The 19,130-nt window shown below is 37.9% G+C and overlaps 1 protein-coding gene across 1 annotated transcript; it reads right to left on the minus strand.

Annotated features, from left to right (window-relative positions):
* Window positions 973-13,493, minus strand: LOC8054385 (N-terminal acetyltransferase A complex auxiliary subunit NAA15). Its single transcript, XM_002458115.2, has 26 exons — window positions 13,253-13,493; window positions 12,165-12,243; window positions 11,995-12,077; window positions 11,745-11,894; window positions 11,041-11,156; window positions 10,319-10,424; window positions 9,693-9,764; window positions 9,463-9,578; window positions 8,272-8,404; window positions 7,969-8,046; window positions 7,779-7,832; window positions 7,619-7,689; window positions 7,081-7,135; window positions 6,873-6,968; window positions 6,445-6,573; window positions 6,009-6,091; window positions 5,702-5,932; window positions 5,484-5,616; window positions 5,302-5,415; window positions 5,044-5,175; window positions 3,503-3,559; window positions 2,589-2,686; window positions 2,451-2,509; window positions 2,260-2,371; window positions 2,088-2,188; window positions 973-1,793 (listed from the first exon to the last, which is right to left on the minus strand). Exons 1-26 carry the CDS (start codon window positions 13,301-13,303, stop codon window positions 1,576-1,578), a joined length of 2,727 nt encoding a protein of 908 aa, XP_002458160.1. The 5' UTR covers window positions 13,304-13,493; the 3' UTR covers window positions 973-1,575.

Genomic DNA, 19,130 nt, shown 5'->3' on the forward strand with positions numbered 1-19,130 from the left:
GAATTTCGTTGGAGCTTCTCAGCAGATTCATCGAAGATTCCCTGAACGTGGATAGAAGGAAGCCTAGATGCATGCACGACGGTCTGAACAGAGACATGTACTCCCCGGTGACATTAATCGCGGCCCCGTATGTACTCCCCGACGACATTAATTGCGGAACGTATGCCCGCGTTTGATAGGGCTCTCACCGCCTGACGTATTTACCATTTATGCATTGTTTAGAGAAGTTATTTTTCTCTCACATATCTCCTCTCACAGAGTCTGTTAGAGTAGATGAAGCTAAGAAAAACTGGCTTCATCTGCTCTCACCGGCTCTGTGAGAGGAGATGGTAGAGAGAAAAAGAGCTTCTATGAACAATGCATGAACAGTGAATGGGTCAGAAAAACTGAAATGGATAGAAGCTCTAACAAACAGGATCTATATGTAGATATCTAGTAAAAACTACGTATCTAAAAAATAAAAACAGCTTATAATTTCAAATGCCAATGGATGGGTGGCTTCTGGCTCTTGGCGACGAGTTATTTTGAGATAGAGAAGTAATGACTACAATATCTATAATAAACCCCATAGAGGAAATGACTTACATGCTCCTAGTCCCTTAGTCAGCCTACAATTATTACTTTGTAAGATATTTCTTAGCATAGCTCCCCTAAAATCGAACTCAAATTCTGAAACTGAGTTTTAAATCACTTCATATATCATACAACCCCAAATGTGAGTGCATATATAGCAGTCTGTTGGCCTGCTGTTAGCAAGCAGAGGCATGGCTGTGATCAAATGAACTATGGGCCACAGTGGGCTGAAAAATCAAACCATTTCATCCGTTTATTTCAGAGATATCACTGAAACGTTCCCGACCAAGGTAACATGATTAACTATACAAATATTATTTATAGATGTAACGTTATGCAATTTTAATATTTTATCTTCAAATTCGACAACGCGTGCTTTTCAACACATTGCAAATTGAATAGGTCAAACACCCAGGGTTAACATTGATCATTATTTCTCATAACAACTGTAATACAGTTTCTGTGTTCAAGATTAACTAATTTACAGCGTCGAGGAGCAAGTGCTGCAGAAGCAGAAGGGATCAAGGCAACAACCGACACACCAAACTATCCCGAAACACATAGTTGTAAATTTAAAAAGGTTTAACCTTATACACCTGCTTTATGCCAAAATTTTGTAGTCCAACAAGAGTGAGGGAGCAGCGCTGGTCATAAGAGAACCAACTACACAATCCATGATCGCTGCTTCAAATGAATGGTCACACCCTGATATCGCCAGGCAACAAATGCTGACGCAACTTCACCGTAACTGTGACGGAAGATTTTCCTTTCACTGTCTACAAAATGGCAACAAAAAGGTACAGGCTGGAACCAAGACAAAATAACCAGACTGAAGACACCTCAGCTCCCAATCAATAACATACTTTCAAATGTGACGTGCCGACTACTTCACCAGAGCACTTTGTTCCCCTTGTCTGTGTAGGAGTTGGTTAATTGGGTACTGGCTCCAGTTCTAAAATATGTTTTGTTCCAGTTGTAACCATCCAGCTACTTGTTCATGCATTACCGAATGCTTAGGCTGCTCAAATCATCCACAATATGCACAGTCCCGTTCAAACTGCCTTGTTCTCCCTCTTTTGATTTCAGCTGAGGGTTTGAAGCAATTCCATTTTCTGGTGAGCTCTCGAGACTATGGTCAACAGCATAGGCTGAAATAGCGCTCTTGATGCCTTCAAAGTATGTCGAGTAGGGGAAATATTCCGCACACCGTGCCTTCCACCCTGTTGAAAAAGTAGGGTTATTCCTGGTAATGTAAAAGTAAGTGCATGCCAAGAGCATCCAGCACCAGTATTGTGCTGTACGAATCTGTTTAACATGCAATGGTTCTAGCTACCCGAATAAATCCTCAAAGCATTGCATCATGCAATACTAAGCACCTAGTGACATACGTATTCATGTAATGTGAATTAAATACCTAACACAGCAACAAAAGAAAAAGGAGAAAACCCTACCTTATTTCTAGCAAAACAATGTAGCATGTAACACAATACAGGTACAACAATTTTGAAACTTACTATTTGCAACATCGTGATCACCAAAGACTGTCTCCAGCAATTTATGAACATCGATACAATCTTGAATTTGCCATTCTTTTACAGGACCAAGCACACTATGCCTGAAAAAAAAACAAGAAATTGTGAACACCCATACAATGCAGCTGAGCAAATAGGCTCTTTTGTTCTTTACCCTGACGATGTAATATTTGTTGAGTCTTCAATTAATTTAATTGCCTCCATCTTCTTATCTGGCTCCAAGAGATACATCATTTCAGCACCAGCTGCTCGGTGCATCAAGGATGCTGGCAAAGAGATATCATCAAGAAAGAGTAAGATTCATGATCAGGACAATACCCACTAAGAAGAGATATGATTAGTCACCATTGTGTTTTTCAAGGAAACTTCTGTTTACTTCAACAAGGGACTTTCCATGTAATTGCCTGTAGGTTGTTCGTACTTGTTAGCCAGATAAATAAATTGGTAATAAACACAGTGATAGAGCAAGTGCCAACTTAGAACCTCATGTCAGGTCTTTCAGCTTCCAAAACATTCCAAATTAGCTTCTCTGAATCAGTCACTGGTCCAGGAAGACTGTTTATCTTGTGGAAGAATTTTATCTGCAAAATAAAGATCAATTAAATAACAACACAACAAATTGATCAGATTTATCTTGAACTAATCAGGTGAAGTATTTCAAAAAGTATCACTAATGCAGTATGATGTCATCCAACAGCTACTAGCTCATTTTGATTCAGATCCCTATCTTCCAACAACTAATAACATTAACCACTGTTGCAGCCTCTAATCACCATCACTATCACCTAATATAATCAAACTGGTGCATTACTTGTGCGGTCACTGGTGTACAAGGCATTACATCAAATATATACAAGCACAGTATGTTGCTCAGAAAGTATCATAAGCAGCTCTGTAAATGTCAAAAGATGCAAACCGAAGTAGCTATCACTAAGCAAGAAAGCACTAAAGGGCCCTGAATCCATAGACTCAAGAAACCATTAACTCGTAATGCAACAATCGACTCCACATTAATTCTGAGTGGACAAATAGAGAACTAGCCTTTTCCCCACTGACTTAACCCAAACAAGAGAAGAAAAAAAACTACCATCAGACTTCAAAATGCACCCGATGTGTGTGGTATGCAGCAATCCTAGTATGCATTGACCAAAAACAAACTCAAAACCAAGGTACAACGCCATGAAAGCACACTGAAGAATAGCATTCAGTTTGTTCTTATCAAAGATATAAGGGCTCTAGGAAGAATTATCAGAACCATAAATTCATGAATTGAAAAAACATAACTCATCTCACTAGCTGTTAGGTCATTAGTGTACTGTAAGAAGAGAATTTATTATGACATGTCACATAATTCATGGAAACAAAGCTTAATGGAAGGTGTAGTTTTTGAAACTTACCAAACAGCGGTGACTGTCTGGATTATCCTCGTCCAATTTAATGAGCTGTTTAACTGCCTGAAAGTATAGATGGATTACAAAAATTAAGGCTGCTGTACAACAGAAGGCAACAAACTAAGAGCATGTAGCGAGTTAAGTATAATAATACTAACGCACATGCTTTCAACTAGATAAATTCAGTATTATATTCATTAACATGCAATGCTCAGGGTATTCTTCTAGTTACTGTAGAAGATGATGCTCAATGATTTGGGGAGCATATAGGAAACAAATTCGTATACAAAAATAAAACCCATCAAGGGTGAACACCCATGTCCATGCATATCTATCACAGTGCTGACTCGCTCCAGACATGTTTAGAAGAGTCCTACTGACAGAGGGAGAGAAAAAGCTAATACATGAGAGAACGATAGAGATAAAGCGTAGCAATGTACCAGAGAGAGATAAGTGTTTCGCTGCTTTTTTTATCTTCACACAAGTTACTTTTCCTTTGCACAAATTGCAAGTGTACAGCTTTTGCAACTTGTAGAGGACCTTCCTTGCATACAACAGTAAGAAGGATCTTCTGTGACCACATACCATAGGTTTAAGCTTATATATACTCACTCTATTTCGAATTAGTAGTTGTCATTCTGCCATTGTCCTAAGTCAAACATTTCTACCTTTGAAAATATGTGAATTATATATTATGAATGTATTTCTCATGATTAATCTAGAAACTTAAATCTTATGATAATAAACTATACGGATTTCTAGAAATGAATGGTTAAAGAAGGAAAGGTTTTGCTTTGGACAAAGCTGGAATGACACCTGCACCCGTGTCGAATGCAGACTACTGCGGCCATGGCACAGAAGCACTGCATGTTACTCCCTCCGTTCCAAATTATAAGACGTTTTGGCTTCTAGATACCCACTTTTTGCTATGCACTTAGATGTACACTATGTCTGGAGAGCAAAAGCAATGTATCTAGAAAAGCCAAAACGTCTTATAAATTGGAATGGAGGGAGTACAACACAACTTTTATCCAGAATTGACCTAGACCTATAATAGAAAAAAGAAGAAAAAAAAACTGTTGAACTCACCACCCACCTTTCTTGGCAATGAAACATGCAGTTTCCAGACTTTGCACATATCTAACACTTTCTTTATACATATGAACTTTTTAAGAATGGTTTCGAATATTCAGTTTCAATTAAATTGCTAGGATAGTAGGCAACAAATCTGGCAATTCTCTGTGATGTTGATACCAGGAAACTGTTAGCTTATAATTACAGATTTTTTTTCTCCAACTATAACTACAGAGTTTCTTCATACCAGGAAACTGTTAGCTTATAATCATTATGTTTATATTAAGAAGAACAACGTATAAATAAAGATAGCAGCGGTGTAACTAGCATCAATGAATTTACATAGATACATATGCCACAGCGTATCAGGATGTAAACAGAGTAACAGACTAACAGAGTGAAATCATAATGAGAGCGAGTAGAGGTAGAGTAGCCTAGGGCAAGATAAGTGATCTTAGAAAGAAATAACATACCTGGAAAGCAAGTAAAACCTTTTGCTTTCTCATGCTTAGCTCAAATGAAAGTATATGGGTCTCTAATGAGTCTGACGAGTTATTCTGCAGAAGCTTCAAGTATTTCGTAGCTTCTGCAAGAGGGTTTTCAATCTGCAAACAAGAAATTGCATAAACCAAGGTAGAACTTCTAGCTAGCACAGATAACTTGTGACTTGTGAGTACCAAAAACTGAGAGATATTACACAAAATATAAGGCCATGCAGTGCACATAAATACCTGGATTAATTTTTCACCATGTGGATCCAGATCAACTGGTCTTGCATGTTGTTTCTTTCCAGATTTTGAACTGTTAGATGAAGCTGTTTCATCCTCCTGTTTCTCTTCAGCCTCCTGGAGGAATATGGGACAAAATCAGAAAACTAGGTAAACATTGATCCTATGTGAGTGTCTGAGATTACCCTTTTAGCACGCGCTTCTGCTTTCTTCTGCTTTTGCCTCAACTTCTTCCTCTGAGCAGGTGGCAGTTTTGACATCTCATCATTCTCCTCCGTAGAAGATTTTGTTGGAGAATCATGTAGTTTCATATAGCACCTGCAGTTTGTGCCAGCAGCATCACCAACTATCCTGGATAGAGGCACAAACTAATGAAAACAAAACACCAGAAGCAAACCATTACCGGATAGCTCCAGCAGCAGCCTTGTGGAAGTATTCATGAGCATGCAAACGATCTTGAAACTTCAGCATAGAAACATATGCTCTAAGTGTCATTTTCCGCAAGCAATACGAATGGAAGTCAAATTGATCTTCAGTCATATCAGCGTAATGCTTTTCAACTGCCAAGAAATTTTTTAGGGCCCGGCCAAGATCACCTTGACGGTAATAGCTCTCCCCAGAAGCAAGCTCATACCTTAAGTGATATATATCATGTAATTAGATAGAAAGTGAACATAAGAGATGGATAGCTGAGGGCAAAGAGCACATACCACATGCACTGCATGTCATGGAGATTATTGTGTTGATCACCATCTTTTGTAAACAAGACAGCAGTCTTCTCAGCAAGGCCAACCTTCATACATCCGAAAAAACAGTTAAATGTAAAAGAGCTTGCAAGTATACACCAAGAAACTCCATTATTAGATACATGGTACGTTCTCCATATATTCCCTTTTCTTGAACCCAGCATTGGCATATCAGAATGGCCTCCAATACACACATTTGACAATAAACTTTTTAAAAATTATAATGGAAGAAAAGGAATTATATGATTCATGGTGGACAAATGTACTTTTTGCACACGGCAAATCTAAATACTTATATGCATGAGTAGTCAAGTTAATAGGTTGACTGCAGTGCTCTGAAGCAACACTGATGAAACAACTATAAATGCCACAGAAAAGTGGTATGTTCCTAATTAGCTACCTGGTCAGCCTGAAGCATCTGCATAACACACTCGCTGTTTAAATAACGATCAGCAAGATCCATGGACCTAGCTTCATCTGCTAATGCAGCTGCTGCTGTGAAATTTCCAGCATGTTGCAATATCTTCCCCTGGAATAAAAGTGTGAGTATTAGCGGAGTTATAAACAGCATGTGACTTAGATATATTAGTATGATATAATCAATTGAAACCTTTAAACCAACATACAACAGAACATACTAAGAAATCATAATGGTGCTGGCAAGATCAGATGGTAACGAAAAACAATGTTGGTTCACTACATGTATATAAATAAGAGATCACTTAAAATAACAGGAGACATTAGTTACATAGTAAACAAAATATGCAGCAAAACTTAAACAAAATGCAGGCGCGTGCATGTGCGGGTGAATGTGAGTGAGAGAAAGACCTTTACTGAATATAAATCGATGACAGTCGGTGTATGTGAGATAGCCTCATTGATTTTATTTAAAGCAATGTCATATTGCCCTCTTCTGTCATAGTGCTGCGTTAGACAATATGGGGAGGAAACATGATTATTCAAGTTCATGATATTTTTCTATACAAAAAAGAGAAGTTTGTCACAAAACATGTAAAATGGCACAGCAAATGCAGACCTGAGAAATCAAAAACAGAGTCCACAACAGTGTGGAAGGAGGCTCCTTCTGTGGACTGCGAAGCAAGACAGTGAAAATCAATAGAAATCATTGGCAATAACTCAGTTACCTCGATTGTTATAATGGCTGCCTTCTTGGGCAATATATTTGTCACAGATTGTTAACAAGCACAATCTTGATAAGTGGGGCAAACAATATCTAGTTACAGCTTGTTGCATTACAGCAAAATGTTGTCTCGCAATTCTGGTATGTGTAAGGAACACGTGAATATTTTGCACAGTTCAAAGACTAAGATCAGGTGCCTATTGATGATTATGTATTTCGAGTTGGAAGCTCCAACACAGGGCATTTCATGTATTTTTTAGGGAGCATTGCCTCTCAGTAAACCATCTAGCCATCACCAAACAGAATATGGTTAAGGCATCAAGTACTCCATGCATTGCAAAATGACACAACAGAATGGTTGGCTAACCAGCAATGAGTTGATAAGCAAGTAAAAAACATGCATTCACAATAGTAGTCGGGCACTAAGGATTACCATCCAGGAAAGCATCCAAAAGTCCTAATTGAATCTTCTATTTTAAGAAATAATTGCTCCAGTATGTTTGCCTGTCAACAGGATTTACAATTCGCATATGAAGTGGCTTGCTGACTTACAACATGACCAGTAAATGAAACAAAGCACAAAATAGTGTTACCTTGCCAGGATGTTCATACAGTGGGCTTAAATCAGAAAATAGTGAGGGCACACCCTGAGAAAAAAGATATGGGATGCATTGCAATTGATTATACCAACCTAATGCTGAATGATAATAAGGAAACAAAAATAAAAATAACCATAGATGAAATACCATATATGTACTATCTGCAAACTAAACTATCACTTACCTTTGTTAATAGAGGTCTGACATAGTTGTCTGCTGCCTCCTTGAACTTCTCACCTTCCAGAAAATCAAGAGGGATACGCTGTCGCACAGGGAAGATGCACAAATTTAGATTCACAGATTCTCAAGTATATGCACTGCTTACTACCAATACATGCAGGGAAAGTAGAGTTTAGGATAAACCAGGCATGTCCATGTCAATGGTATTATTTTTTGTATCACTTGAAAGTTTAGTAGTGAACACAAGAAGATGAAAGAGTATGACAAAAAATATGAAGTCACAATTTAACGTAGTTTATTAGTTTACCTTAACAGCAGATGACCAAGCATACTTTTCTTTAAGTGAGTTGTATAATGCACTTAAGCGCTCAACATCATCAGCAGAATATTGACCATTATCAGAGTATAGGCCAAGGCACTTTTGGACAGCAATGAAGTATCTGAGTGGAAACAGTAAGAATCCATTCATTCATAAGAGTACCAAAAGGTAGGTTATAAATATAATGCCAGTACAAATAACGTTATGAAAGGTTCACAGATGCATGTACTTCCATAGCACAAAAGAAATCCGCTCGTATTTTCAAGATCAGATGTGCTAATCCAATTGATATAATTACAAGACAGCATGGCTCTTCTTTGCCTGATGCCCTTTCCTACTGGCTACTGGTAGCAGTAGAGGTAGATTAATAAGAACATAAATAGGCAAATCCAGTCCCGCGAACAATACACCTTCCATTCTCACTCTACTCAAGGAATGCTAACGTCATTAGAGTGGATGGCAACCCGCGATACACAAAAAAGGAGCAACTACACACTTTGGTGCATACCATAAGCATGTGTAGGGAAGGTAGTGCAACATCAAGCAACATGTTGGAAACATCTAGATCATACTTAAGCCTCCATCCTTGATTCAGCTTAAGATGTTAGCTAAGATAACATTTATCATGGTGGCTCCCCAAGGTTTCAATCAGAACAGAGTAGCCATGTGAGGGTAACACACCCACTCGTAATACATTGCCACCCCAAGTATGGCTGATATCAACCACATATCGTCAACTGTTCAACACAAACTAGTAAGTTTATTTCCCACACATGGGCCTCACGTAAGGAATCAAACAATTCACTGCACAATTTTTCCTTGATCAAATTCAGAACAGTCAATTCGACATTTTGTCAATTCATTCATAGGTCGAGACAAAGGACACTAAACAAATTGATGAAATCGCAATGCCTAAAACCATATATCCGAGTTGAGAAGAAGCATGACATTAAAAGGGAGTGGTTGGTCCATGGCTCCATGGCCTCAATCAACATTGCCAATTTTTGTAATGCCTATGCCTATAGTTCATTTGGTTAGGCTATTTTTCTAATCCTAAGCCAACCGTGGGCTAACAAAACAATTTTGCCTAGCAAATGTTCTGGCAAGGTCAGTTGCAGCACAAGTTGTGTCAAATGTCAAAACCCATACATAAGGCTGAACAGGACACGAGTAACTCACTTGTAGTTATCAGGATTCATAAAAAGCAAAGATCTGTATATGCTCTCAGATTCATCAAAGCGGCCAAGTTTGAACAAGACGGATGCCATTTGTTCTTTGAATGATAGCTTGTCAACCTAGCAGACAAAATAGACATGAACAAGAACAAAACATGATTATTCAGACATCATCTTTATAGATCCCCACCACCACCACATACAAGCAACATAAAATGGAAGGATAGGACTCACAATTTTGCTCTCCTTCTTCTGCATTTCCTCAAGGGCTCTGTCTAGCATCCCACATTCTTCAAACAGTGATATCTATTAAAAAAAGGACAATAAGATTACATGAAATCATGACTGCATCATATATTCATATTATAGATGCAAAGTTAACATCAGAACAATAGCAAGCTAAAGAAATGAACATGGTCATAATATGTGAACCAATGCCATCGAAAATAGAAAATAATTGGGTATTTGAGTATTTCATAACTCACACCACAAGCTTCACACGACATGGAAGGTGGATGTAGAGCAAATGAACAGAGTACTACATGGTGAACATAAACAGACACCGAATGCTAAAAAGTAATACTAAACTAATATAATAAATAAACAAATCTAGATGGCATACAGTTAAAACAAAAGGAAATATTGCATCAAGCCATCAACAACATGCAAAACAAATGGGCACAAGTTTTCAATTAGCATCTAGTAATACAAAATTGGCAATCAAATATTGTTTTATAGTGAAAGCCAAAGTACATATATAGAATAATAGAAGTGTCAGAAGAACATGAGCCAATGCTAAATGTTTTTTTCTAATCCAATACTAACAGAAGAAACTGCAATCCTATTCAAGAAACACAAACCTTATACAGCAGCATTTCACTATGTTCATATCGCTCATTCTCTGGAGGATAATCATCTTCCAGTGTTCCCTCGTATGCCTCCAATACTTCTATTGCCTTAGAAGAACTGCAAGTGACAAGTCAGTATCAGAAATAAGTCAAACAACCACGTTAAGTGATCAATTTTTTCACAGTAAATGCTTTGGCTTAATCATAAGCGTTAGCACGTAGATCATGAATAAATGAGCAAGTTAACCCTCCATCTGATATGAAAGAATATAAACAAAAACATAAATGGTCAGGTTTGGATCATAGAAAAAAATATCTTCAGGCTGTACAGCTCAATTATAAGGTGTATACAAGTGAGGTAGGGACATCTGTACAAACCCTAGACTAATGGACCTTTAGGGTATCTACACACTTAGCAGAAAAGAACACCAATATGCCAAAAAAAATAAACAGGCATATTATACAAAGTATGTTTTCAATGATGACATGGAGCAATCAAATAATTGACATGATAAAGGAATACATGAGCCAAGAAGATTATATCCAGCTCACACTTTAAACCCTGTACTACTTCAATTGCTTACAGCGCACACCCAACAATGTTTGGAATGAAGTTTGCTACTAGATTTTCACCATAGCATATATAGCAATAAAAAATCAGTAGAGGTCAAAGACATATTATGATAAATCATATAAGATTGGTTCTAATCAACATCGATTAGAAAGTGGCATACTTAGAATTCAAATGATGAGCGACCGCAAAACCAATCCAGTTCATGCGATGATTTGGCTTTAACGACAAAAGTTGTTGCCTAGTCTCAACAAAGCCAGACAAGTCCCTCATCTGTGCCTGTGTAAAAGTTGAAAAAAAATAGAGGGCAAATAAAATTATGTTCTTAAAATAAGCCCTGAAGCCTAGATATGCATTATACATTTTAGAAGGATGACAATGGTGAATTCAAATAGCAATCTGCAGTGGTGTATAACACAGTGATACCAACACACATTACAAATTCGGACAGCAGCTATTATGTACTCCCCCCGTTCCAAATTATAAGATGTGTTGGCTTTTTTAGATACATTGTTTTACTATGTATCTAGACATAGTGTATGTCTAAGAGCATAGCAAAAAACAATGTATCTAGAAATACCAAAACATCCTATAATTTGGAACAGAGGAAGTATTACCTTTCTTTAGCGTTACATGTTCGGCAATAAGATAATGAACAAAATCATGTGCTTTGACCCAAATAAAAATGAGGAAACTTCTTAGTGACAATTTCATGATAACAATGAGCTATGCACAGAACATTGAATGAGTCATAGGTGACTGGAATGTGGCACATTTTAGCTGGCAGCAATTCATTGAGGCTACACTTAAGAAAACTATTGTGCCAAAAGAAATATAAATAAAAGACACTTGTTAATTTACACCAACCTGGAGAAGAGACAAGTCACGAAGAATTTCTATGTTATCTGGATCAATCCTCAATGCATTTCTGTAACATTTTATAGCTTCTCTGTATTCTCTATCTGACCGATAAAGCAAACCATAGACATGCCAACAGACATGACTCTTCAGATCATTCTGTGAAAAGTTTAATGTGAGTTAGTTCTGAGTTCTAACACCTGTACCCATGTAATCATCACATCAACAACAGAGAAAATTGGTTGCACTAATTGATAACCTTGAGGCCTCGGCGAACAAGCTCATACGCTTCAGATTTTCGGTCCATGCAGTTTAGCGTCAAACCTTTCATTGATAGTGTTTCTACATGAAACGAGACATAGAGGGATGTTACAAGTGGATACAACAGTATGAGGTAATAATAGAACCAGAACATATCTTTCAACATACCACCATGCTCTGGAAACTTTTTTAATATAGAATCTGCAGCCTTAAGCCCTTTCTTATATTGCTTAGTCTCATAGGATTTCTGTGGGCAAAAAACATTAGCACAATGCTTTAGAGAGATAAACATCAAGAGACAGCTACCATGCAACACAAGTCGCACTGATAATCTGATATTAAGAACAGAACATAGTGGACTAGCTTATATAGGCATCAAACGAAATTATAGGACCCATCAAGAGTATGAACAGTTGAATACTTTTCATACATGCAGAATTTTTGCATGTTAACGACTGAAGAACATAATGAATATCATCCTCGAATACCCAAAGCACTAAAGCACAACAACAGCTACAGTAAATCTCCAAAGCCATAGCCACTTATTACCATCAGCATTGTAAAGCAGCTAGTCCAAAATTTTAGAACCAAGAGGCAAATTAGCAATTTTTTTTTGTTTTTGAAACTTCAACTTAGCTATTTTGATGCAATGCAAAAAAAAAAAAAACCTAAAATCATGCCATCATGCTAAGATTTTGAGCCCATCCAACCTATTTACAATGTGCTAATAATGCTAGGATTTAATTATCCATGTCATAGCAAAACTGTGTGCCATCTATCTACTAGGACGCCGAGATTAGAATCCACTTCTTAAAACAATGCATATAGTATCAAAAAATCCATTCAGTTCAGGTCACTACTCACTACAATCAATCAATCAGGTCCTATATGTGTGAGACAACATTAGTCACCAATCACTGTTGGTATGGAATCACTAAACAAGGTGACAGTCATGCACCGTTAAGCACAGCTCATGGCTAAGCTACAAACACTGTTTCCCGAGCTAACAGGCTCAAGCTTGTTTATCACGAGGCTCCCCTGTTCATCCAGTTACAACAAACCACCACAGCTTCATAGAGCAGACTCGAAAACCCAGATAAATCCATGCGTCTGGACACTCCTGGAGCAGCTCGGATCGCCAGCATACCGAATCGAGCACAGCCGGACCACAAAGCAGGCAGATTCGCCGGGGGGACCGGATCGTCTCGATTCTAGGAGGGTGGAGGCGAAGTGGAGCGGGGATGTGGGGTGCTTACGACGATGACTTTGAAGAGGTTGGCCTCCTTGGGCGGGAGCGAGGACCCCATGGCTACGACAACGGCGGCGCGGCGCGGCGAGGCGCGGCGGCGCGAACCCTAGGGCGGGGCAAGGAAGGGGGAAGGGTTTTGGAGTCGCAAGGCGGAGGGTGGGCTGTCAAGCGGTGCCGTGGTGTGGTGCAGACGTGCAGTGTAATGGGAGGCGTAGAGGCATGCGTGGTGCCGTGGCCGCTTCGGCCGCAAGGAACCCTACCCGTCTGTGTTCGGTCGTTGGAACCGGAAAGGAGGCTATTTTGTTCCGGTAGTGGTATGGCCGTATGGGCGTAGGGCAGATAGATTTTCGCGAAACAAAACATGCAGCTTACGGCCTTGTTTAGTTCACCCAAAAAAATCAAAAAGTTTTTAAGATTCTCTGTCACATCACATCGAATCTTTCTCTCACATCGAATTTTTCGTCACATACATAAAGCATTAAATATAGACAAAAATAAAAACTAATTGCACAGTTTAACTGTAAATCGCGAGACGAATCTTTTAATCCTAGTTAGTCTATGATTGGACAGTATTTGTCACAGACAAATGAAAGTGCTACAATAGCGAAATCCAAAATCTTTTGGCCTTGTTTAGATACGAAAAGATTTTGGATTTTCACTACTGTAATACTTTTGTTTGTTTGTGGTAAATATTATCCAATCATAGACTAACTAAGATCAAAAGATTCATCTTGTGATTTATAGTTAAACTGTGCAATTAGTTTTTATTTTCGTCTGTATTTATTATTTCATGCATGTGATCAAAGATTCGATGTGATAGAGAATCTTGAAAACATTTTGGTTTTTTGTTGAACTAAACTTAGGCCTTGTTTACTTCTAAAAAATTTTGCAAAATTTTTCAGATTCTCCATCGCATCGAATCTTTAGATGTATGCATAGAGTATTAAATATAGACAAAAATAAAAAGTAATTACATAGTTTGGTCGGAATTGAGGAGACGAATCTTTTAAGTCTAGTTAGTCCATGATTGGATAATATTTGTCAAATACAAACGAAATTGCTACAGTGTCGATTTCTCAAATTTTTTTAACTAAACAAGGCCCGGGAGCCGGCCAAATCGCCATTTGGGCTTTGTTTAGGGCCTTGTTTAGTTCCGAAAATTTTTTGGTAGCATTTTTATTTTTATTTAACATTTTATTGTTCAATCATGAACTAACTACATTCAACAGATTTATCTCGTAAATTACAGATAAATTGTGTAATTAGTTTTTATTTTCGTTTAGATTTAGTGCTTCGTGTGTGTGCTGCAAGATTCGACGTGACGGGAAATCTTGAAAAGTTTTTGGTTTTGGGTGAACTAAACAACCAAAAAAAATTGTAAAAAGTTTCAGATTCCCATCACATCGAATCTTACAGCACATGCACGAAACATTAAATGTAGATAAAAATAATAACTAATTGCACAGTTTACCTGTAATTTGCGAGACAAATTTTTGAGTCTAGTTAGTCCATAATTGAACAACATTTTTCAAATACAAACGAAAGTGCTACTATTTCTATTTTGCAAATTATTTTGGAAGTAAACAAGGCCTTAGTTCCAAATAAATTGCAAAATTTTTCAGATTTCATGTTACATCGAATCTTGCGATGCATGAACTATTAAATATAGATAAAACAAATAACTAATTCCACAGTTTCCCTGTAAGGCCATCCTCAGTGCAGGTTTCAAGACATGAAACTCTCTCTACTTCCGTGAAACTCTTATCACATCTCTCTTCATTAATACAGTGTTACATCAGCATATTTAATGTTCATGAAACTCCAATAAAACTCCATTGAGACTGGTCTAATTTGCGAGACGAATCTTTAGAGCTTAGTTATTTTATGATTGGACAATATTTGTTAAATACAAACGAAAGTGCCACAGTGTCTATTTTATAAAAAAAATGGAACTAAACAAGGCCTTGATATGACACAGAGCAGAATTTAGGCCTTGTTTAGTTGCCGAAATGAAAAGGTTTCAGTCATTGTAGCACTTTTGTTTGTTTATGATAAATATTGTCCAAATATAGACTAACTAGACTCAAAAGATTCATCTTGCGATTTACAGACAAACTATGTAATTAGTTTTTATTTTTAACTATATTTAATGTTTCATGTATGTGCCGCAAGATTTGATGTGACGAAGAATCTTAAAAAAAAATTAGTTTTTTAATGAACTAAACAAAGCCTTAAAAATTCATTAGCTGTGAGGTGGAGACAGCTAAGCAGAGATTAGATGTTCTCCGAGAAACTGTGTGAGCTAGTGCTAAGGCCTTCTTTACTTCAAAAACTTTTTGCAAAATATAAATAGTAGCACTTTCGTTTGTATTTGACAAATATTATCTAATTATAGACTAACTAGGCTCAAAAGATTTGTCTCATCAATTCCGACCAAACTGTGTAATTAATTTTTATTTTTATATATATTTAATATTCTATACATACGTCTAAAGATTTGATTTGACGGAGAATCTGAAAAATTTTGCAAAATTTTTAGGACTAAACAAGGCCTAAACTCGCCGTTGGTGACGATATTTTCGCTCATTCTCTCACATAGTCACATCCACGTAGGAAGTCAGCTAGCTCCGAGCCTTTCTTTAAGGCCTTGTTGACCTAAAAAAACAAAAACTTTTTAAGTTTTTTCGTCACATTAAATATTGCGGCATATGCATAAAGCATTAAATATAGATAAAAATAAAAACTAGTTACACAGTTTGCCTGTAAATCGCGAGACAAATCTTTTAAGCCTAGTCACTCTATGATTGGACAACGTTTGTCAAATAAAAACAAAATGCTACATTACCATTTTCTTTAAAAAAATGGAACTAATACCACAACAGAGAACATTAGCACCGTAAAAGAGCTGACTTTTTTAAGGCAAGTACATTGGTGATAAGTCATTTTAGCCCTAGCCTTAGGTTAAAATTTTCTTAATCGAGTAATGTATATATTCCTTACCTGCATACAATATTGGTTTAGCTGCACTATCGTGTGAAAGTAATGTTGGTGATCAAGTGGCTGCAAAATAATAGTGGAGTCCGGAGATCATTGATAATGTAGATAGCTAAAGCTATTTTTGGCGTTTTATATGAGTTCTTGTAAGTGCAATCAAGTTCTAGTTGTGGGTTTTGGTGATAATTACCACATAATTAGAAGTTTTGGTTGTCTGTGTTGTTTCATTTGTGAGGGACCCCAATGTGTTTGTATTACCCTTTGATTCTTAGTGGAAATCTCTAGCTAACCTTCATGATTACTTGAGGGAGGAGACCTAAGTGGTCGGACCTTCGTGGTCACCTCAACAATGAGGACGTAGGAACTTCTTAGCGGGGATTGCCGAACCTCGGGAAAAATATCTTGTCTTATTGTGGAGGTAGCATCGACTATCCTTGTTCTTGTGTTCTTCGTGTTCTTCCCCTCTACCCCTTTTCATAGGTGAACAAGGGCCAGTCTACATTTTGGAGAAGAACCGAGTCAAGAGAACTTCAACATCATCCTCCACTACATCTAGGAGAGTGGGGTAACTCTCAGATCTGAAATCAAAACTCATTATACTCTGATTTCGTAGCTCTCTTAGGGTGTCGGTAGTACCAGCAGTTTGCTTCGGTAGTACCGGTTGTCTTACACCAGTAGTACCGGCCTAAACTATCGGTGGTACCGACAGGCATTTAACTTCTGCAACTTGAGTTTTTGAGTTTCAGGTTTTTAGATACGCCTATTCATCCCCCCTCTAGGCTTACCAAGGATCCTTTCAAGTGGTATCAAAGCAAGGTTACCTCGTGTGTGCTTCACCACGTGAGCTATGGAGCCCGGAGGAGGATCGAGCGATGCAAAGTCTACGGAAGTCCGTCCGGAGAAAATAGGCTTGCATGACACTGACACTGACACTGATAGCAGCCGACTTAGTGTGTCGACAGCAAGCAATACCACACTTCCTCATCTCGAGCCTACTGATGGTGAAAGGACTCTCAATGAAGAAGAGAAGAGAGAGAGGAAAGAATCAAGAAAGCTCAAAATAGAAGCGAGATAAAAGAAGAAAGAGCGACAACGATTAGATGAGAAGAAAGCAAGAAAAGTAGCTAGAAGGCTCAAGAGAGAACACTACAACATGACAGCCCCTTTTGCAATGCAAATATGCGTTGCTAAAAGTCCATATATATGTTGGCAAGGTCTATACCAACGCATCTAAAATGCGTTGTTTAAAGTGGCGTTGCAAGGATCTATTGCAACACTTATTTATGTGTTGGTAACATATAGTAATAACCATTGCAAGGCTGCAACACATAATGATAGGTTATAGCAACACTTATATGTGCTTGCACAAACCATGAGAGGACGACTTCTATGGCTTGTTGCAGCATGTAGATTTTGTTTGTTGCAACACTTATATGTGTTGCAAGCAATAAACACTTTGATCTTTAATATCATAATTATTTTTTTTATACAAATAGAGACAATGCATGCACAATTAGTGATGTGAAATGCAAGACTGTTGACGGTCCTTAATGCTCACATTCAACCGTCAACTAATCATGGAAAAGGATCCAAATGCAACCAACACCGAGACTTAGGGTTTTATCTGACAGAATTCCACGAGTTTTGGTGTTTGTCTATTTCTACAGGGGGTTATCAGGAAATACGGAGAAAAGACCCACACGTTGGGTTTACATAGAGATATTAACGTGTTGCGCAATTTTCTATCATCTAGAAGACTCCAGAAGTCACGGGAACAAAGCGGAGGCAGAACGGGGCCTGGCCCAGGGCGCCCGCCCACCTTCTGTGCCCAATCAGGGTCAACTTTGCGGATCGTGCTCCACCGACCTAAGGGATCAAGGAAAACCGTGTGATTAATGTCGGTTTGATCCAACGACCCAGATTCATTTGAAAAGACTATATAAGCAAGGCCCCCTGGCCCCTAGAGAACATACATCTTCTACAGAATCAAAGCTAGGGTTTCAATTCTTCATCCAAGTAGAGAGGATCCCTCTAGTTCATCTAGTTCTAGTTCTAGTTCCTCTAGTTCTAGTTATAGTTAGTTCTAGTTGTAATCTAGAAAATAGAGAGAGAGAAGAGGAGAGCGGAGGAGGAGCCGGGTCTGTCGGATCTTCCTCAACATTATACTTTTACTGCAACTGGTTGATTCTTCATCGTTCTCCAAGTTCTTCAATTCATAATTCCTGAGTTCTTTAATTACTTTTATTTACATTCAAGTTATTTATTGGATTCCCGCTTGCATCAAGTGCTCTAGTCTTTATAACGCTAGATTAGTAATTAATAGATTAGACGTGGTGTTTAGTCTTGCAATTACCTCGAATTGCACCCAATCCTGCGGATTGTTGTGGTAGCCCTAGGGTAGTGACAGCCCTAACGGTCGACGTATTACACCTCGTTTGGATCGGTGTTTGTAGGACCGTAGTCAGAGCTTCGTAGCCCCCTTCTCATCTCTTTCTGTGGTTAGTGTTCTGATGTCCCGAAATAAATAATCTTTGAAGTAATTCTTGATTCTTAGATCAACTAGAGAACTCTTAGGAAACTTCCTCTCTTTTCACCAAAAATAATTATATAGTTATCTTTGGGCGATCTTGAATCTTAATTAGTACACTCACGTTCCCTGTGGAAAATCGATACTCTGGAATACTCCCGGGTGAAAGCTACATCGGTATCCGTGCGCTTGCGGATTTTTCTGTTTGCGTTTAAAATACCCAACAAAGACCATTCAACACATAGAAAATAAGCACTCAGCCATATAGTATAAAGAATTTGCTGTGTTACATTGAGTACCATACAATTTTTGTTCAAAGTAAAAGGTCCTATGAGAGTAAAATATAAAACACAAAGAGATCCAT

This window comes from Sorghum bicolor, chromosome 3 (assembly GCF_000003195.3).
Source record: "Sorghum bicolor cultivar BTx623 chromosome 3, Sorghum_bicolor_NCBIv3, whole genome shotgun sequence".
Classification (NCBI taxonomy): Eukaryota; Viridiplantae; Streptophyta; class Magnoliopsida; order Poales; family Poaceae; genus Sorghum; species Sorghum bicolor.

Bases quoted from the DNA above. Each gene is read 5' to 3' on its own strand.
- LOC8054385 (XM_002458115.2), bottom strand. From the start codon at position 13,303: ATGGGGTCCTCGCTCCCGCCCAAGGAGGCCAACCTCTTCAAAGTCATC. The intron at 9,765-10,318 runs GTTTGTGTTTCT...TTTTTTTAATAG, and splicing joins GTGAAATGCTGCTGTATAAG to ATATCACTGTTTGAAGAATG. The intron at 3,560-5,043 runs GTATGTTATTTC...CTATACTTTCAG, and splicing joins AGGTTTTACTTGCTTTCCAG to GCAGTTAAACAGCTCATTAA.